The sequence below is a fragment of the Lagenorhynchus albirostris genome, chromosome 7 (genome assembly GCF_949774975.1).
Source record: "Lagenorhynchus albirostris chromosome 7, mLagAlb1.1, whole genome shotgun sequence".
In the NCBI taxonomy this organism is placed as follows: domain Eukaryota; kingdom Metazoa; phylum Chordata; class Mammalia; order Artiodactyla; family Delphinidae; genus Lagenorhynchus; species Lagenorhynchus albirostris.
In genome coordinates, this window is record NC_083101.1 from 65,004,073 (window position 1) to 65,022,573 (window position 18,501).

General features: G+C 37.2%; 1 protein-coding gene across 1 annotated transcript in view; it reads left to right on the top strand.

The window, feature by feature from the left end:
- The window catches only part of CCDC171 (coiled-coil domain containing 171), a 358,774-nt gene that overhangs the window by 180,220 nt on the left and 160,053 nt on the right, over positions 1–18,501 (top strand). Inside the window, exons 19-20 of the mRNA XM_060155104.1 lie at positions 4,805–5,309; positions 6,148–6,264. Of these exons, the coding sequence (XP_060011087.1) occupies positions 4,805–5,309; positions 6,148–6,264 (622 nt within the window). The remainder of the gene's footprint in view (positions 1–4,804; positions 5,310–6,147; positions 6,265–18,501) is intronic.

Below are 18,501 nucleotides of genomic sequence, written 5' to 3' on the forward strand. Positions count from 1 at the left end.
GCGTTGAGATGGAGATCTCTGGGAGATTTTTGCCATTTGATATTACGTGGAGCTGGGAGGTCTGTTTTGGACCCGTGTCCTGAACTTGGCTCTCCCACCTCAGAGACACAGCCCTCATGCCTGTCTGGGGCACCAAGAGCCTGTCATCCACACAGCTCAGAATAAAAGAGAGAAAAAAAAGAAAGAAAGAAAGAAAGAAGAAGATAAAATAAAATAAAATAATGTTACTAAGATAATAAATAATTATTAAAAAAATTTTTAAGTATTAAAAAAGGAAAGAAAGAAGACAGCAACCAAATCAGAAAAGAAATCCACGAATGATAACAAGTGCTAAAAACTATACTAAAGAACAAACAAACAAACAAAAAACCGGACAGACAGAACCCTAGGAAAAATGGTAAAAGCAAAGCTATACAGACAAAATCACACACAGAAGCATACACATATACACTCACAAAAAGAGAAAAAGGGAAAAAATATATATATATATATCGTTGTTCCCAAAGTCCATGTCCTCAGTTTGGGATAATTCACTGTCTATTCAGGTATTCCACAGATGCAGGGTACATCAAGCTGATTGTGGAGATTTAATCTGCTGCTCCTGAGGCTGCTGGGAGAGATTTCCCTTTCTCTTCTTTGTTCGCACAGCTCCCGGGGTTCAGCTTTGGTTTTGGCCCCGACTCTGCGTGTAGGTCGCCTGAGGGCGTCTGTTTTTCGCTCAGACAGGACGGGGTTAAAGGAGCCGCAGGTTCGGGGGCTGTAGCTCACTCAGGCCAGGGAGAGGGAGGGGTACGGATGCGGGGCGAGCCTGCGGCGGCAGAGGCCGGCGTGACGTTACACCAGCCTGAGGCTCGCCGTGCGTTCTCCCGGGGGAGTTGTCCCTGGATCCCGGGACCCTGGCAGTGGCGGGCTGCACAGGCTCCCGGAAAGGAGGTGTGGAGAGTGACCTGTGCTCGCACACAGGCTTCTTGGTGGCGGCAGCAGCAGCCTTAGCGTCTCATGTGCGTCTCTGGGGTCCGCGCTGATAGCCGCGGCTCGCGCCGGTCTCTGGAGCTCCTTTAAGCAGCGCTCTTAATCCCCTCTCCTCGCACACCAGTAAACAGAGAGGGAAGAAAAAGTCTCTTGCCTCTTCGGCAGCTCCAGACTTTTTCCCGGACTCCCTTCTGGCTAGCTGTGGCGCGCTAGCCTCCTTCAGGTTGTGTTCACCCTGCCAACCCCGGTCCTCTCCCTGGGATCCGACGGAAGCCGGAGCCTCAGCTCGCAGCCCCGCCCGCCCCGGCGGGTGAGCAGACAAGCTTCTCGGGCTGGTGAGTGCTGGTCGACACCGATCCTCTGTGTGGGAATCTCTCCACTTTGCCCTCTGCACCCCTGTTGCTGTGCTCTCCTCCACGGCACCGAAGCTTCCCCCGCTCCGCTCCCCACAGTCTCCGCCCGCGAAGGGGCTTTCTAGTGTGTGGAAACCTTTCCTCCTTCACAGCTCCCTCCCACTGGTGCAGGTCCTATCCCTATCCTTTTGTCTCTGTTTATTCCTTTTTCTTTTGCCCTACCCATGTACGTGGGGAGTTTCTTGCCTTTTGGGAGGTCTGAGGTCTTCTGCCAGTGTTCAGTAGGTGTTCTGTAGGAGTTGTTCCGCATGTAGATGTATTTCTGATGTATTTGTGGGGAGGAAGGTGATCTCCACGTCTTACTCTTCCACCATCTTGAGGGTCCTCTGCACAAGACTCTTAGATAGCCTCATCCTCCAAAGGGCAGACACAGAAGCAAGGAGAACTACTGTTGTGCAGACTGTGCCCGGGGAGAAATTCCAATGGCAGGTATTGGTGACATATCCTCTTCTTTAGCAGGTGGCAGCCTGGCAACTTGTGGTCGTAGGTAGGTGGCCTCAGGTTCCTTCCCACTGGATCTCTCCTTAGGGCTGCTTGAGCGTCCTCATGACATGGCAGCTGGCTTAACCCAGGATGAGTGATCTTGGGTAGCTGGTTTTCCTTAGTTAACAATCATCTTTTGATGTTCCGCATTACCTGTGCCAGTCCCCTCCCCTGTCCCGTCCCCCCTGGTACTTTAGCTCAGGGAGGAAGGAGCTCAGAGGGACTTGGCTGAATAAGGGGCTTGAGAGCCTAGGGATGAGTTTTAAGCCGCTTTCCCCACAGTCAGGAGGAGGGACACTGACACTCCAGCCGGACCCCGCGCCTCCCTTTCGCCATTTCCCCTCAGGACACTCAGGTCCACCCTGATTAGGTTCATTTTTATTTCCATTACTTAGGTATGACCAGTGCATCTCTTTTATCCTAGATTTTCTATAATTTTCCTTTTTTTCTCTAAATGAACTGGTGGAGTTGATTTTGGAGAGAATATGGAATTAAACTTCGTAATTTCCATTTGCTCCCTCTACTCCCTGCAGCTCTGCTGCTATCCCGGGCAGTCTTTATTAATGTTTCCAATTTTCCCATCCATTTACTAAAGCTTAGCAACTGTCCCAAGTTTTTATGGTTTCTCATAGCTTTCTGGGTAAAGTTTAAATTCTTTAGCTTAATCATTTATTATCTACAGACTTCTCAAATTTCCATCATTTTCCTCTTCAGACATTCTGAATTATTTGTACTTCCTTAGAACACATTACTCTGTTTTCTGGCTCTTCCTTTGCTATATGCTAGTCTTCCTGCTTTTCCTAGCTGTAACTTGTGTCAGTTTTCCCTTTTCATAAAGGCTGTTGTACATCTGCTTCTAAGCCGTCTACTTGGCTCTCAGAGTTTCTTCCATCTTCCAGCTGCTCCCAGTGGAACACCATGACCTTTACTAGTGGTCTTTATATGGAGCTCTGGGACACAGGCCCATTGATAAACTACTGCTGCCACAACTTGGCTATCAGTAGAGATGTGGTTGGAGCAAGCTACAATTCCCTTATTTCCCCATTCCTTTATTTCTCACAGTACCACCACAGGTACGGCTGGATCAGACTTCAGAGAATAGTTGGAGTAAATAAAGGAAATTAAAGTATAGCAGAGAAACATTTAAAACCAAGACTAAATCCAATTTCCCTCCTGCCCAAGGAAAAGCATTCAAGAAGTTGAATCCATCAGAGAGTGGCCTCTTGTATACTTCCTTTACTCATTTGTATTCAGGGCTGTACTTCTGAGTGCCTCCTTCTACTCACCGTGCACCTTTGGGAATCTCATCCCCTAGCCTCAGGACTGGTTTTGGTCCGGGGGTTACTTTCCTCAGCCATGTGTTTCGACAAGTTTGAATCCTTTTGGCTACTTCCTGTCAACATTGTCCATGGTAGGCTTTGACACCCAAATCTTGCAGAGTAGTTAAGAGTTTGTATGATTTTCTCTAAGTCTGAACACCTTTGAAGACTTCCTGCCAATGTAAATTTTGGAAATGCCTCTGATTGTTCTAGTTGTTCGTGGATAACTCTTGAATCAGACACTAAATCTTTCCCAAGGACCATTGTTAAATTTCAGACGGAGTGTGACCTGAACCAATAATACAAAGAGAAATGTTTTCCTTAATGTCCCCAAAAGGATTCTCTCATAATGAAGATACTACTTCACTTTATATAGAGCATGATTTTTCTCTGTCTCTGACTGACCCCTTTATTCAAATTGAACTCCCTTGGCCTGTTTTAAAAAGAACGAAGTCCGTGGACAAGCCAGGGCAGCTTATTTGGTTAAGTAAAGATTCAGCTAAAGCTGTTAAATCACCATGGACTAGATTAGATTAAATTTTATTACAAGGGTAGCTATTGGCTAGCCTCCTTATTGGTGGAGTTGAGATTTTTTTGTTGTTGTTCTTTCTATTACACATCTCACTCCCACTTGTCCTTTGCCATATTCCTCCAAAAGCTGGTCAACGTCATTTGGTATAAACATCCTTTTGTGCATCTCTGGCAATCTAGCATAGCTCCATCACAGCATTGTACCACAATCATTGATTTATTTGTCTGTTTTCCTAGCGTGTGGAATTTAGTGAGCAATCAGGAAATGTTTATCGAATGATAAATGCATCAGTAAAAGAAATTGGCATCTGTTATCTTCTAAATTTACTCTATTTCAACAGTTCCTTAATGATTAGGTATAAGATTTCATGGGGAGAGCTAGTTTATTTTCTAGTGATTAAAATCCAGTGCCTGCAGTTAAAATTTCTGTGTGTTGCATATTAAGTTTTGAATTATAAGTATCTTGATCAGGAAAAAAGGACCAGAGAGCTGCTGAAGCCCAGCCCACAGTTAGTATTTACTCCCAGCACTGGAGCTGTACTTTGTACAGCCTTCTGTCTTGGGGAGGAAGAAACTGAAATAACAGAGTATGCTCTGAGAATCAGTCCCCTCTTGTCTAGTAAATGGCAGATAGTCAGATGCTGTGTATTGTATTATTTATTTAACCCTTTGCTATTTTGACAAAAAGTTAAGTCTTTTTACATATAGAAAAGCCTCTAATGCTGGTGTGATTTCTGTTTAAAAGTAGGAAATACATGTTACTGAGGAATGGAAGAGAAGGAATTTTCTTTTTCTGAATATGTGTATTTATGCATAAGTATACAGGAAATTTACAAAGTATTTTTAAATGTATGTGCTCTACTTTGTGTAAAGCTTCCATATAAGGGATTTAAAAATTACTGTGCACATTTAGATCTAAGCTGTTTGGCCCACTGTTGCTCTATCATATATATTTTTTGGATATTTTAGACCATAGATCTTTCAAAGGAAAAGAAATAGTTGTCAGCAAAAGTTTTTCTTTTTTAAAAGAGGAGTTAATAAAATGCCTGTTTCATGATCAAATATATTATTTGACTTTTCTTATAGAAATTTCAAGAAATTGCTGAAAAAAATATGGAAAAGTTGAACCGTATTGAGAAGTCACATGAACAATTGGTTGTTGAAAACACACATTTCAAAAACTTGTTATCACAGACTAAAAGGGAACAAACATCCTTGCTGGCAGCCTGCGCATTGATGGCTGGTGCCTTATATCCTCTGTATAGCCGATCATCTGCCTTATCCACACAGAGAGATTTTCTCCAGGAGCAGGTCAACACGTTTGAGTTGTTAAAATTGGAAGTTAGAACTCTAGCCCAGGCTTTGTCAATTGTAGAGGAAAAGAAGCAAGAGGAAGCCAAGATGAAGAAAAAAGCATTCAAAGGATTAATACGTGTATTCCGGAAAGGTGTTATTGCAATTTTGGCAGCAAACAGACTCAAGATTTTGGGCCAGTCGTGTGCCTCTCTTTTTACCTGGATGGAGAGTTTCAAAGAAGGCATAGGCATGTTAGTGTGTACAGGAGAGCCCAAAGACAAGCATAAATTTCCAAGTAAGATAATTTGTGCTTTTAAAAATCTGAGTCGAATGTAAGTGACATACGAAATGAATATGTTGGGCAAAAACATAAAAAAATCATTTACAATGTCAAATCATGTAACATATGTACATACATATGTAGATATGTATGTGTGTGTGAATAAGTGTGTATTTATAAATTAGGCTTTAATGTTTTGTTATAAACATTAAAATATAAAGAAAGTAGCAAAAATATATGATTTCAACTTTGTCTAGCTTTATTATATTTGAATGCTCTTTTGACAGTAAATTGAAAAGTTTGTACAGCGATTTTTCAATAAAGTCAATCCAGAAACTCTGCCCTATTTAAAATTAATTAGCATAATTTACTTTCACTTTCTTTGAATTAGTATAAAATGATCAGAGTTAAAAATCTGTTGAAGAATTGAATGAAAATGAAACTAAATGTAAGTTTTATAGCTAACTTTTTTGAATGCTTGACTATTCTGAGGAAACAATTATTTCAGTTTTTAACTTTTCAAAAGCAAGCTATTAAGTAAGTAGAGCTAAATAAAATTTCCTTCTCCCTTTTCTTTTATGATGTCAGTTACCATTATCTATAGAGAGGAGTTAATAAAATGCCTGTTTGTTTCATGATCAAATACATTATTTGACTTCTCTTATATGGAAAAATTGAACCGTAAATAAAGTCAATAAAATCTCACATCTATTATAGACTTCTCTGCACTAGGTGAAGTTCTACGTACTAATTTTGATCTACTTCTTAAATAGCTAAATATTGCCATAATTTTTAAACGGATTTTAATAAATTTTTGTAGAATTGCATAATGGATTTTTTTCTGTTTTTGCAGAACATCAAAAGGAGCAGTTACGTTGTTTGCGAACTCTCAGTTGGCTCACCAGTTCTGACCTTCTTGCTGCAATAATCAGTTCTATGGCTGAGTTACAGGAAGCTATTAGTAAAACAGGTATGATTCCCCTTTTTATGTCCTTGCAAAATACATTTAAAAAGAAAATGTCCAGAAATTCTTTATGGTACAAATTCTAATAAACCTTCAAGGAAGAAAATGTATTTGTTTTTATCTTTCTTTTATTCAGGTACAGAGAGATTACTAAATCTATATTTAATGAAGTAGTGAATTAATGTAATTTTTGATGTTAATTTTGTCTTTATGGGGAAATTAAATGACACTTCTTAGTGAATACATTCACCTTTTTTTTCCCTTTGTGATATGCTTTTCCTATGGAAAACTCATCATTAGCTTTTTTATTAAGTACTACTGGTAATATTCTTTCAAATGTTTTAATCTTTCTTCTGTTTCTGGCCATGTGCTTTAGAAATCCAAATAATAACTGAATCAGTAGAAAATTTTTCTCTCTCATTTGGCAACATGTTTTTATTTTTTCTATTTAATTTTAAATAGTCTGCTCCTTTCCACTAGGTGTGAAGCCACCTATAACCAGTGATTTCCAAAGGTCTAAAATGCAAGTTTAGTTTTTCATGACTCAGATTGCATGGCATGTTTGTGTGAAAGGTTCAATGAAAACTAATTTCTCCACACTTAAAGAGTAACATACAGTTACCTACTGCTTAAGCTATGTCATTGGACTAATTATGGTCGTTTCAGACACATTAATAGAAAAAAATGTATAGTAGACTTGTTAATACTTGCCTGCGTAATGAAATATTCTAAGTATTAATGAAATGATAATTTGGGATGTAATTTAATTCTTCAGACAATTCTGTTGTGTAAATATAGATCATGTATTGTGATTTCAAACATGTAAACTAGGCTCTTATAGTACAAAACTTATGATCCGAAGATTATTTTTAGGTTGTGGCCATAAATGTTGGTAAGAAATATGCATATTTTAATGTATCGGCAAAATCTCAACATACTGGGTTTGGAGTCTGAAATAAAAGTGCAAATAAATATATTTTAAGAATGTTGGTATTATAACTTCAAAGCAAAATTGTAACATCCTTGAAAGAACTTAATAAATTTTTGGGTTTAGTTTAATAAACAGATGATTTTTGTTAGTCATATTTTTTCAGGTATGTGGACCTAAAAGTAGATTGGTTTCTTAAGCTATAATCTTATTGATATTATTACTTTATTTAATGCATTTTTTAATCACTGTGCTATATGCTTGAGGAGATGAAAGAAAAAGATGTGACTTGATCGATCTTCTAGAAAATATACATAATGGTCATAAGAATAAGAGCGACAACTCATGAACAACTTAGGCAGAATGTAATCAAGGATTGGATGAGAAAGTACAGGCTTTAAATGTAAGAATACGCAGAAGGTAAAGCTCAATGTGGGCTTATGAGTATTGGGAAGGCTTCAGGGACTAGTGATTTAGTTGGGCCTAGAATGACAGTAAGTTAGAGAGGAGAGCTGGCATTCAGCTGCAGGGTATAGCTTAAGCAGAGATGTAGAGGTGGGAATAAGCATAGAATGGGAAGAAGGGACATTCAAGAGGTGAGAACGTAAATCCATGCCTAGCAGGTCTGACTTATGGATAAAATATACTGTCTACTCTAACCATATTGGGAAGTAGTGGGGGAAAGGGTAGATCATTGCCATGGGATCAGATTGTTGATTTATGAAAGTAGGCAGCGATTTCCCCTGAGCACATTTTCTAAAAGTAGCCCCTTGTAACATTTTTAAGTTAAAATATTGACAAAATTTTTATTCAGACCCTGATAAAAATATGTGTAGGTAAGACCTGTGAAGTAGAAGGTAGACCAAGAGTGGTGTTTTAAGTGCTTGCCTATCTCTAGGAGCAAGCTGTCTTTGATGTTAGAACCTGGTATGCCTCTAGCTTGAGGAAATAGCAAGTTCAGGAAGACTTATTTTTAGGCAAGCCTAAAAGGATATGGTCCAGGCAGATAGATAATTGTTACTGAACTAGTACAAAAATGATCAGTGTGGATCTTCTCCAGTGACTAGCTGGGCTTATAGAATAATTCTTTCAAAACATGATGAAGGGTTAATGTATTGTTACCTAGGCAATTGTGTTTTCATTTTTAAATGTATCCTAGTAGAAATTTTAGATATTTTAGCAGAAAAGGTGGGAAAATATTTTCAAAGTCTATGAGTGATTATCAACAGATAAGGGTAATAAATGTAAAGCCATACAGTTTATACAGTCATGTTGAGTTTATAGTTTAAGTGTCTGAAAAATCTAAATAGGTAATCATTGTGTAGTAGAAAGAGCATTGCTTTGAACAAGGCAGACTTGATATTATATTCAGCATTGCTAGTTATTAGTTGTGTGAAATTGGGCAAGTTACTTAACTTTACTGGGCCTCACACTCTTTTCCCATAAATGAAGATGGTATCGTCTTCCCCATTGTTATGAGGAAATAATGAGATAATGCTTGTTGAATATTTTGTACGGTATCTGGTACATAGTGGGTGCTAAAAAATATTGTTGTTCCCTTACCACCCATCTCACCATGAAAGTAGCATTTAGCATTAATGAACATGAATACACACACGCCTACCTGTATACATTTTTAGACTACTAATGATTAATTTTCTGTTCTAAAATTGCTAAATTGCTGTAGAGTGGAGGCAACATAGTGTAGGGTTAAGCAGGTATTCTGCCTGACTTTGAATACTGACTCTGATGCTAGCCACATGACATGGGCAAGTTATTTAAACTCTGTTTCCCAGTTTCTTTATTTGTAGAGTGGGAATAGTAAGTTTTACCTAGCTCAGAGTTTAGAGGACTAAATGAATTCATTTGTAAAGTGCTTAGAATGCCTTTGTTTACTCTTTCACATACTTTTCTTAGTTCAGATATCGGTCTTCATTAAGATTTATTGCATTAACTGAATAATAATGAAGAAATTTCATAAAAATTTAGAGTAAATAAAATGAAAATACATTAGTTTATCTTAAAATTTCAAGACCATTTACACGTCTCATACAGCTCCAACTTGTTAAAACATGGTTCTGTTATAAATTAGTATACGTATAAAGATCAGGAAGAAATTTCTTCCTCTGAATATAATGACATTGGATGTTTGGGGGCATCACAGGTTTTCTTTCTTTGTACCTAATAGAAGACCCCCACTTAGAGCAGCTTATTCATATAAGGTTTTTTTTTTTCCTCCCAAATAGTAAGTCTGGAGGTAGGTAGAAATCCAGACTATGTCTTTCTGCTAAGCCATTAGCATCTTCGTGTTTATGCCTCCTAGTTTTAAGCTGGTCACTCTACTTTTAGGCATCAGGATTGTATTTGTGCAGGAAGGAGAAGGGAGGGACACAATGTGAAGACATTCATACATTGCTGGTGAGAATAAAAAATGTTATAGCTGCTTTGGGAAAGAGTGGCATTTCCTCAAAATATTAAACATAGAGTTATCATTTGAACAAGCAATTCCCCTTCTAGGTATATATCCAAGAGAAATGAAAACATATATGTACAAAAACTTGTGCATGAATGTTTACTGCAGCATAATGCATAGTCAAGAAATGGAAACAAACTCAAATGTCCATCAACTGATAAATGGGTAATGGACAGATATCCAAACAATAAAATATAATTGGGCCATAAAGAGTAATGAAATACTGATGCTTGCTACAACATGGATGAACCATGAAAGCCATATGCTACATCACAAAAGATTGTATATAATATGATTCCATTTATTTGAAATCACATATCATATTATTCCATTTATTTGGAATATGCAGATTAGGCAAATCTAGAGACAGAAAGTACATTAGGGGCTGCCTAAGGCTGGAGAGGGGTTGGGGGTTATGGGAAGTGGCTGCTAATAGATATGGAGTTTCTTTTGGGGGTGACTAAAATTTTATAAAATTGCTTGTGGTGACGACTGCATAACTGTGATTATATTAAAAACCATGGATTTGTACACTTTAAATGGGTAAGTTATATTGTATGTGAATTATATCTCAAGAAAATTGTTAAAAATATGAAGACATGTGTTGCTGAATATATCCCTTTATATCAGGAAGGCAAAAGCTTTCCCAAAAGCTTCCCCAGCAGACTTTTGCTGTTGTTTCATTGGCCTGGCCTGAGCTTGTTTCATTGGCCTGAGCTGAATCATTCACATGATTCTCCCTAGATGACTACCTGGAGATTGACAAAAGAGAAGGAAGAGTTTGTGCATGGAGTGAATCAGCTAATCAACATCTGCAGTAGAGAGGATTGTTTTTGTTTGTTCTTTTTTTTCAAGTTACTTCCGCTTCTACTACCTCCATTATACAAGAAAACAGGTCAATTCAGAAAACTTGGAAAAGAAATAAATCAGAGAACAATAACAAAACAAAAACAAACGTATTTTCCCATCATATAGGGATAGTTAATGTAAGCATTTTTATGTGTTCTTCCAATCTGTTTTATCCCTCTTTCTCTCTCTATCCATTCACCCTTCCTTCCTCCCTTCATGCCACCTACTCATCCATCCACTAGCAGACTAACAAATGATATAAATGATATCATAGGCTACATACTCTTTAATATCTTCATTTAAAAATTATTCCGAAATACCCTCAAACTTATGGAAAAGTTGCAAGTAGTTCACAACAGAGAATTCTGTTTCCTGAATGGTCTGAGAGCAGGTTGCTTACTTGATGCCCCATCACTCCCTCGTATTATAGCATGTATTTCAAAGACATTCTTCTGCGTAACCAGAGTGCAATGATCAACATCAGGAAACCAACATTGATACATTACTACCATTCAGACTCCATTCAACTTCCCCTATTTGTCCCAACCACGTCATTTTTAGCAAGAGGATCTGGTTTAGAATTATGTGTTGCATTTAGTCATGTCTCTTTAGTCTTCTTCAGTACGGAAGAGTTCCTCAGTTTTTCCTTGACCATCGTGACCTTGAAGATTACAAGCCAGTTATTTGTAGAATATCCCTTAATTTTGATTTGTTTGTTTCCTCATGATCAGATTTAGCTTATGCATTTTCAGCAAGAATATCACAGAAGTGATGCTGTGCTTTGCTTATGATAAACTATCATAGCTATAGTTTAAAAAATATCATACTTTTTGAGGATTTTTCTCTATTTCTGTTAATAATCTTCTAGAGAATGATTGTAATGTCTGGGTAATATATATCAGTTGGGCATTCCTTCATCTATTTAACCAATTTACAAAAGGAGGTTTTCATCATAGGGCAGGTATCAAGAATACCAGTTCAGCTTTGATTTGCAATTGATTCCTTGTCCCTTGAATCATTTAATACTATGAACAGTATCTTAATTCTTTCAGCCATGTGGGAAATTGAAATGGCAAAATCTTGGGAAAGTCTATTTAGGAAATGTGAAAATGCTGAAATGAAAGAGGATATTTCTTAGAACTCTGATTTTTCTTCTCTGTTCCTTCTGTCTTTTTGAAGAACTTGCTGAAAATTTAAATCATATTACATGTCAGGACTACCTATTGATGGCATCATTGTCACTTTTTTCTTTTTATTTACAATATTGTGTTAGTTTCTGGTGTACAGCAAAGTGATTCATACATATATATATAGATAAAATCTTTTTCATATTCTTTTCCATCGTAGTTTGTTACAAGATATTGAATATAGTTCCCTGTGCTATACAGTAGGACCTTGTTGCTTACCTAGTTTATCTCTAGTAATCTGTATCTGCTAATCGCAAACTCCTGACTTATATCTCCCTCCCTTCCCCTTTGGTAACCATAAGTTTGTTTTCTATGTCTGTGAATCTGTTTCTATTTTGTGAATAAGTTCATCTGCATCACATTTTAGATTCTACATATAAGTGATATTGTATGGTATTTGTCTTTCTCTTTCTGACTTACTTCGCTTAGCATGATAATCTCTAGCTCCGTCCATGTTGCTGCAAATGGCATTATCTCATTCATTTTCACTTTTTTCTTTTTAGCTCCAGGAAAACTAGTACATGTATGGCAATAGCAAGTAGTAACTTTTAATATATTAAATAGTAACTATTGCTTCTCCTATTATCATTGTTCAAAAAAATCAGTAAATTACTCTTTTGAAAAGTTAGGTGCTTATCCTTTTAGAGTAAGTTCTGAATTATACTATTAACTAATTAGGAGAGAAAGTTTTAAAATTGTCTAGGAGAGAAAATGAAACATGTTGGATATGCAGTAGAATATGGATTAAGAACCTGGATTCTAGATTTGAATCTGGGTTCCAGTGCTTACTATGTGTGTGACATTGGGAAAATCATTTCATCCTTCTTCATCCATCTGTAAAATTTGGCTAAGGGTGGTTCCTAGCTCATAGAGTTATTAGGAGTAAATGTAACTTTCTCAGCCAAGTCCCTTGTATATGTAATTGTCCAATAAATGTTGTGTTATCTCTTTTTTGTGCACTGACATTTCAGTGTAACCTGTATATTAGTTTATCCCTTTTTGTGAAACTGGAAGTTCAATAGTGGTAGCTTGAATTCATTGCTCAGAAAGTGAGGTGTTTGCTAAAGGTAGATGCCACTGCTGCCTTCTTAAACTTTGACGGTGTATTTACAGGCAGTGGGCAAAGACCCCAGTTTCCATGTTTCTCTGTAAATACTGGACAGGTGGCAACCTTCTTGCTTTCATTAAAGTGTTTGCCCACTTGAGATAAATTACCTCTTCCAGGTATCCAAATGGTGTGCCTGCAAGAGATCATTTACCTCAAACAGGGGAGAATGTTACTTCCACTGAAGGGCTGGGATATCAATCATTATAGGAGTGGACTAAGGAACCCTATAGATAGCTGAGCATTTTTATATGACTTGTTCAGACTGAATTTCTCGAGATAGAAACAATTGTGCTGATTTGCTTTGAAATATCTCTGAACAAATACAGGAGTAGATGGTTATGAGTAGAATGTTCATCCATTTTCTTACACATTTACGCATTTCAATTATAATTGAATTTTAATTATCTAGAGGATAGATGACTCAAATGTACATGCTCCTGCTATTACTACTCACAGCTTTCTTTCATTGTATACTCTGATTTAACTTTGTAGAGGTCATAGCAGCTCTTCCAGGTAAAACTCAGAAATCTAGGTTGTATTCGGCACAACACTGAGGTTTCATATTAGGAAGTTCAAAGCAGTAAGTAAAGATACTTGTATTAATAAGTAGTTATTAGTATATATTTGAAAGCTTAAAGGCTTTAGTGAATCCTAACAAAGAATAAAAAGAGATGTGTTACTCCAAGTGTGGTTGTCGACCAGCAGCATCAGCATTAACTGTGGGGTGTTGGAAATGCACAGTCTCAGACTCCATTCCAGAGCTATTCAGCCAGAATCTGCATTTTAACAAGATGATTTATAACCACAGTAAAGTGTGAGAAGAAGTAATTTAGAGAATTTTGTTATACACATAATTTCACTCATATCTGAAATTGAAATAAGTACAATCTGACCGTGGATCATTTTTAATACTTGAGCTATTAGTGTCTATTTTGAGCCACATTTAACTTACTGACTTTTATTTTGTGACTTTTAAAATTATTATTCTTGCATTTTCCCATATTTTTTCAAACATTTTATTCTGAGAATTTTCAAGCATATGGAAAATGTGAAAGAAGTTTTGTTTTCTAAATTAAAATTTATTTGCCTATCATTCTTAAGAACAATTTTTGAATGAATAATTTATCCTTGGAAGTGTTCATGACTGTGTAAAATTCCAGTATCACAATTTTCATAGAATACATTTATTTGTTAAAATAATATACAAAATCAAAATTATTTTAAGAAACATATATGAGGCTTTAACATATTTTGCAACTTATAAGCAGTTTGTAGAAAACTTTTAAGACCCTTTTCTTAGAAGATTTAGTTGAATATCCAGATACTGTCTAACAAAACGACACAATTATTTTTTAAGATTTTTGTAAAAGAAAAAATTTCCTCTCAGATCTATTCTAAAATAATACATGTATATTTAAAAATATTTTAAACCTCCACCTTGTTCCAGAAAAAAAATTATGGCAGCTTACAGGTATTTGTAAAATATCACTGTAAGATAGCTCTTGTAATCTCCCTGAGAGTATGATTAATATTTGTGTCTACTTCTTTCAAGTTGTTTTGTGTGTATTTCAATATGACTGGGTCATTTTATGTACCATTTTTCATTGTTCTTTTTCTCGCACTTATTTTAAATGGCTATAATAATCGTACCATCTCATTGGCTATTGTAATGGTTTCAACGAGTTATTGCATGTTGGCAGTGCTTGGTTTGTCACATATCTTTGTAAAAGCAGCAGTATTGTTCCTCATTTCCTACTCTTTAGCTCGGTATACAAGACCTTTCTTGATCTGATTCTCAGTTTAGCTAAACTGAGCTGCATGTTGTTCCGCAGATATAAGATGCTTTCTTATTTCTCCAAACATACGGAGCAAACCATTAATACTTCTTTTGCTACTAAACCCTAAGAGGAATTTATTACGTGGATTATCATATTGAAAATATTGAATAACATTCACAGTTTATATCTTTTTTTTTTTTTTTTGATACGCGGGCCTCCCACCGCTGCGGCCTCTCCCGCCGTGGAGCACAGGCTCTGGACGCGCAGGCCCAGCAGCCATGCCCCACGGGCCCAGCCGCTCCGCGGCACGCGAGATCCCCCCGGACCGGGGCACGAACCCGCGCCCCCCGCATCGGCAAGCGGACCCCCAACCACTGCGCCAACAGGGAAGCCCCACAGTTTATATCTTTAAAGGCTACTTCATAGAAGATGCAGAAGTTTTTTTCTTGTTAGTGTTGCTTATGTTTTTCTTCAGTGAAAACTGAGAGCGTATTATGTTATGGTTCTCTGAGTAGAGTAGTCCAGGTATGCAGCTTTCTTATTATTTAAGTTGACGGAGAAGTAGAGGCTGAAGGATATAGTTTTATGATTGTGTAGTATATTCCTTAGATAAGGGATCTCTTAATCTGGGGTTCATAGAACCCTTCTCAAAATGGTCCATGGATAGAATTCAGAGGGGGAGCATCTGTAGACTTGGATGGAAAATAATTGTCTTGTTTCACTAACCATTAATGAACATTTCCTTCAATTATGAATGGTGATGACAGACCATGATAATATTAGCAGCATGGTGACTTATTTACTAATAGAAATTACAGATATTTTCAAGTTGTAATACAGTTGTTGCAGCTATCTTCAGATATTGTTTATGCTCATCTTTTTTTTTTTTAACATCTTTATTGGAGTATAATTGCTTTCTTTGATGATCAGTAATCATGAGGCTCATCACATACATGGTATGTAATCACAGTCTTCTATGTACAGATGGATGCTGGTGCAATGTAGCTGGCCATGTATCAGGACGATTGTACACCTAGTAGTTGTTCATCCATCCAGTTGAGCTTCCATATTCTTCACGTCTGTGTTGCTTTCCAGTATTCCCTAAGTACAAAATTCTGTGATTTCTTTGAAAGTGCAACCTGCAAGCACCTGGAAACACTTTAGAACTCTTTCAAAAGTGCTACTTAAGTTCCTTCTATCTTTATAGCATCAAATTTGAACCATAGATTCACAATCGTTTTTCTTTCTTACATAAACGTATTGAATAAGTTGACCTAGCCAAAGGTGAACTCACTGACTTTTGAACAAAAAACTTTCCACAGTAGGTTTTCTTTTTTTTTTAATTTTACATTTTTTTTTTTTTTTTTTGCGGTACGCGAGCCTCTCACTGTTGTGGCCTCTCCTGTTGCGGAGTACAGGCTCCGGACGCGCAGGCTCAGCGGCCATGGCTCACGGGCCCAGCCGCTCCGCGGCATGTGGGATCTTCCCGGACCCGGGCACGAACCCGTGTCCCCTACATCGGCAGGTGGACTCTCAACCACTGCGCCACCAGGGAAGCGCCTAAATTTTACGTTTTTATTTAAGTATAGTTGATTTACAATGCTGTGTTATTTTCAAGTGTACAGCAAATTGATTCAGTTTTTTGTATATATATATATATATATATATATATATATATATATATATATATTCTTTTCCCTTATAGGTTATTACAAAATACTGAGTGTAGTTCCCTGTGCTATACAGTTGGTCCTTGTTGGTTGTCTATTTTATATATAGTAGTGTGTATATGTTAAGAATTTAAGAGTCTTGGAGTACTCTAGTATTTTTTGAGAGATGCCTACCTATACTTTGTAAAGTGAACTATAGGAACTTTAATTACATTTGCAGCAGTATATATTTGTGGATCAGGATTTTAATCACTTCTAAATATAAAAAAATAAAAATATTTGATGTCCAGCATGACATGTTTGATGCCTTCATAAAGATCACTTCATAGTTCAATATTCTTAGTTTGGCTAAGCAACAACTTTCACTATGCTATGTCTTTTTTTTTTTTTTTTTTTTTGCTGTACACGGGCCTGTCACAGTTGTGGCCTCTCCCGTTGCGGAGCACGGGCTCCGGACGCGCAGGCTCAGTGGCCATGGCTCACGGGCCCAGCCGCTCTGCAGCATGTGGGATCTTCCCAGACCGGGGCACGAACCTGTGTCCCCTGCATCGGCAGGCGGACGCTCAACCACTGCGCCACCAGGGAAGCCCTATGCTATGTCTTTTAAAAAAATTTCAGTCTATATTTTAAATGTATTGTCTTATGCATAATATATTTATAATAAAACTTAAAATAGTTTGAAAACTGCATTTTAATAAAATTTGCTTCCTTTGTAACCCTACATATTTTGACTTAACATGTTTAAAAGTATTATGCTAAGAAGGGGATCCATAGGTTTTACTAGGCTATCGAGGGTATACACGGGACAAAAAATGAGCAAGAACCCCTGCTTTTTTTAAAAAAACCGGATACTATTTATTTATTTATTTATTTATTTATGGCTGTGTTGGTTCTTTGTTGCTGCATGCAGGCTTTTCTCTAGTTACAGTGAGCAGGGGCTACTCTTCCTTGTGGTGCGCGGGCTTCTCATTGCGGTGGCTTCTCTTGTTGCGGTGCATGGGCTCCAGGCACACGGGCTTCAGTAGTTGTGGCACGTGGGCTCTAGAGTGCAGGCTCAGTAGTTGTGGCGCATGGGCTTAGTTGCTCCGCGGCATGTGGGATTTTCCCGGACCAGGGTTCGAATCCGTGTCCCCTGCATTGGCAGGTGGATTCTTAACCACTGCACCACCAGGGAAGTCCAAGAACCCCTGCTTTTGATAATCATTCCCCTAAATACCATTTGTCTAAGTCAAGATATGTTTTTGAGTAGTTCTATTATTGGGCATTTGTATCTATAGTATTATTTATAAATAACGCTGATAGAAACAGGAGCTACTGATTCTTAATCAGTGTTATAGATCTCCTCTCCACATTGCCTAACACAGTGCCTTCATGCATATGAGTTGCCCTACAGCTAGCTGTTTAATGAATGAATGAGGAAGACAGTATACAGTGCTTTTTAAAATAGTTTTGTTATTTCTGGAAAAGTGTTTATGCTTTTTTAAAATTATCTAGAGGATAATTAAATTTATGCTTGGTATAAAAACTTCACACAGTATAGAAACCTGCACAGAAGAAATAAAAATCACCCAAAAGGCCATCCCCAATCATTCTTAACACTTTAATGATTTCTACAAATCTCCCAGACATGTGTACCTACAGGTATACATACAAACACACCCAGTTTTATATGAGGGAGTCATACAATCATGCCTCATCATAATTTTTTTTCTACTCACTGGATAATAAATGTCTTTCCATGTCAATAAGGTAGGTGTACGTCATTAATTGTATTTGATCATATATTTCATTGTTTATATAGTTTACTCTGAAAATTCCCTGTTGATGGATATTGGCATTTTTTCATATTTTTTTACTATTTTAATTAATATTATAAAAAACTATGCTGTAATTAACATGTTTGTACATAAAATCATTTTATACTTGTGCAATTATTTCCTTGGCTAAACTCCTCAGAAATGAGTTTGCGTATTTTACGTTTGGAAAGTATTGCCAGTCTGCCTTTTGTAAAAGTTGCTTTGCATTACACTCCTATGAACACTACTGAGAGTTCTGGCTTTCTCATAATGCCTTTGGTGCACGAAGTTTTAACCATCTTTTTTATTTTTATCAATTTGAAAGGCAAAAGAAACTATATCATTCCTTATTTGTAATTTTGACTGTTTGGTTGCAAATCTTTTCATTTGTTCTACACCCATTCATATTCTTTTACACATTGTCTCATTATGTTCATATATGGGTGTGTGTTTG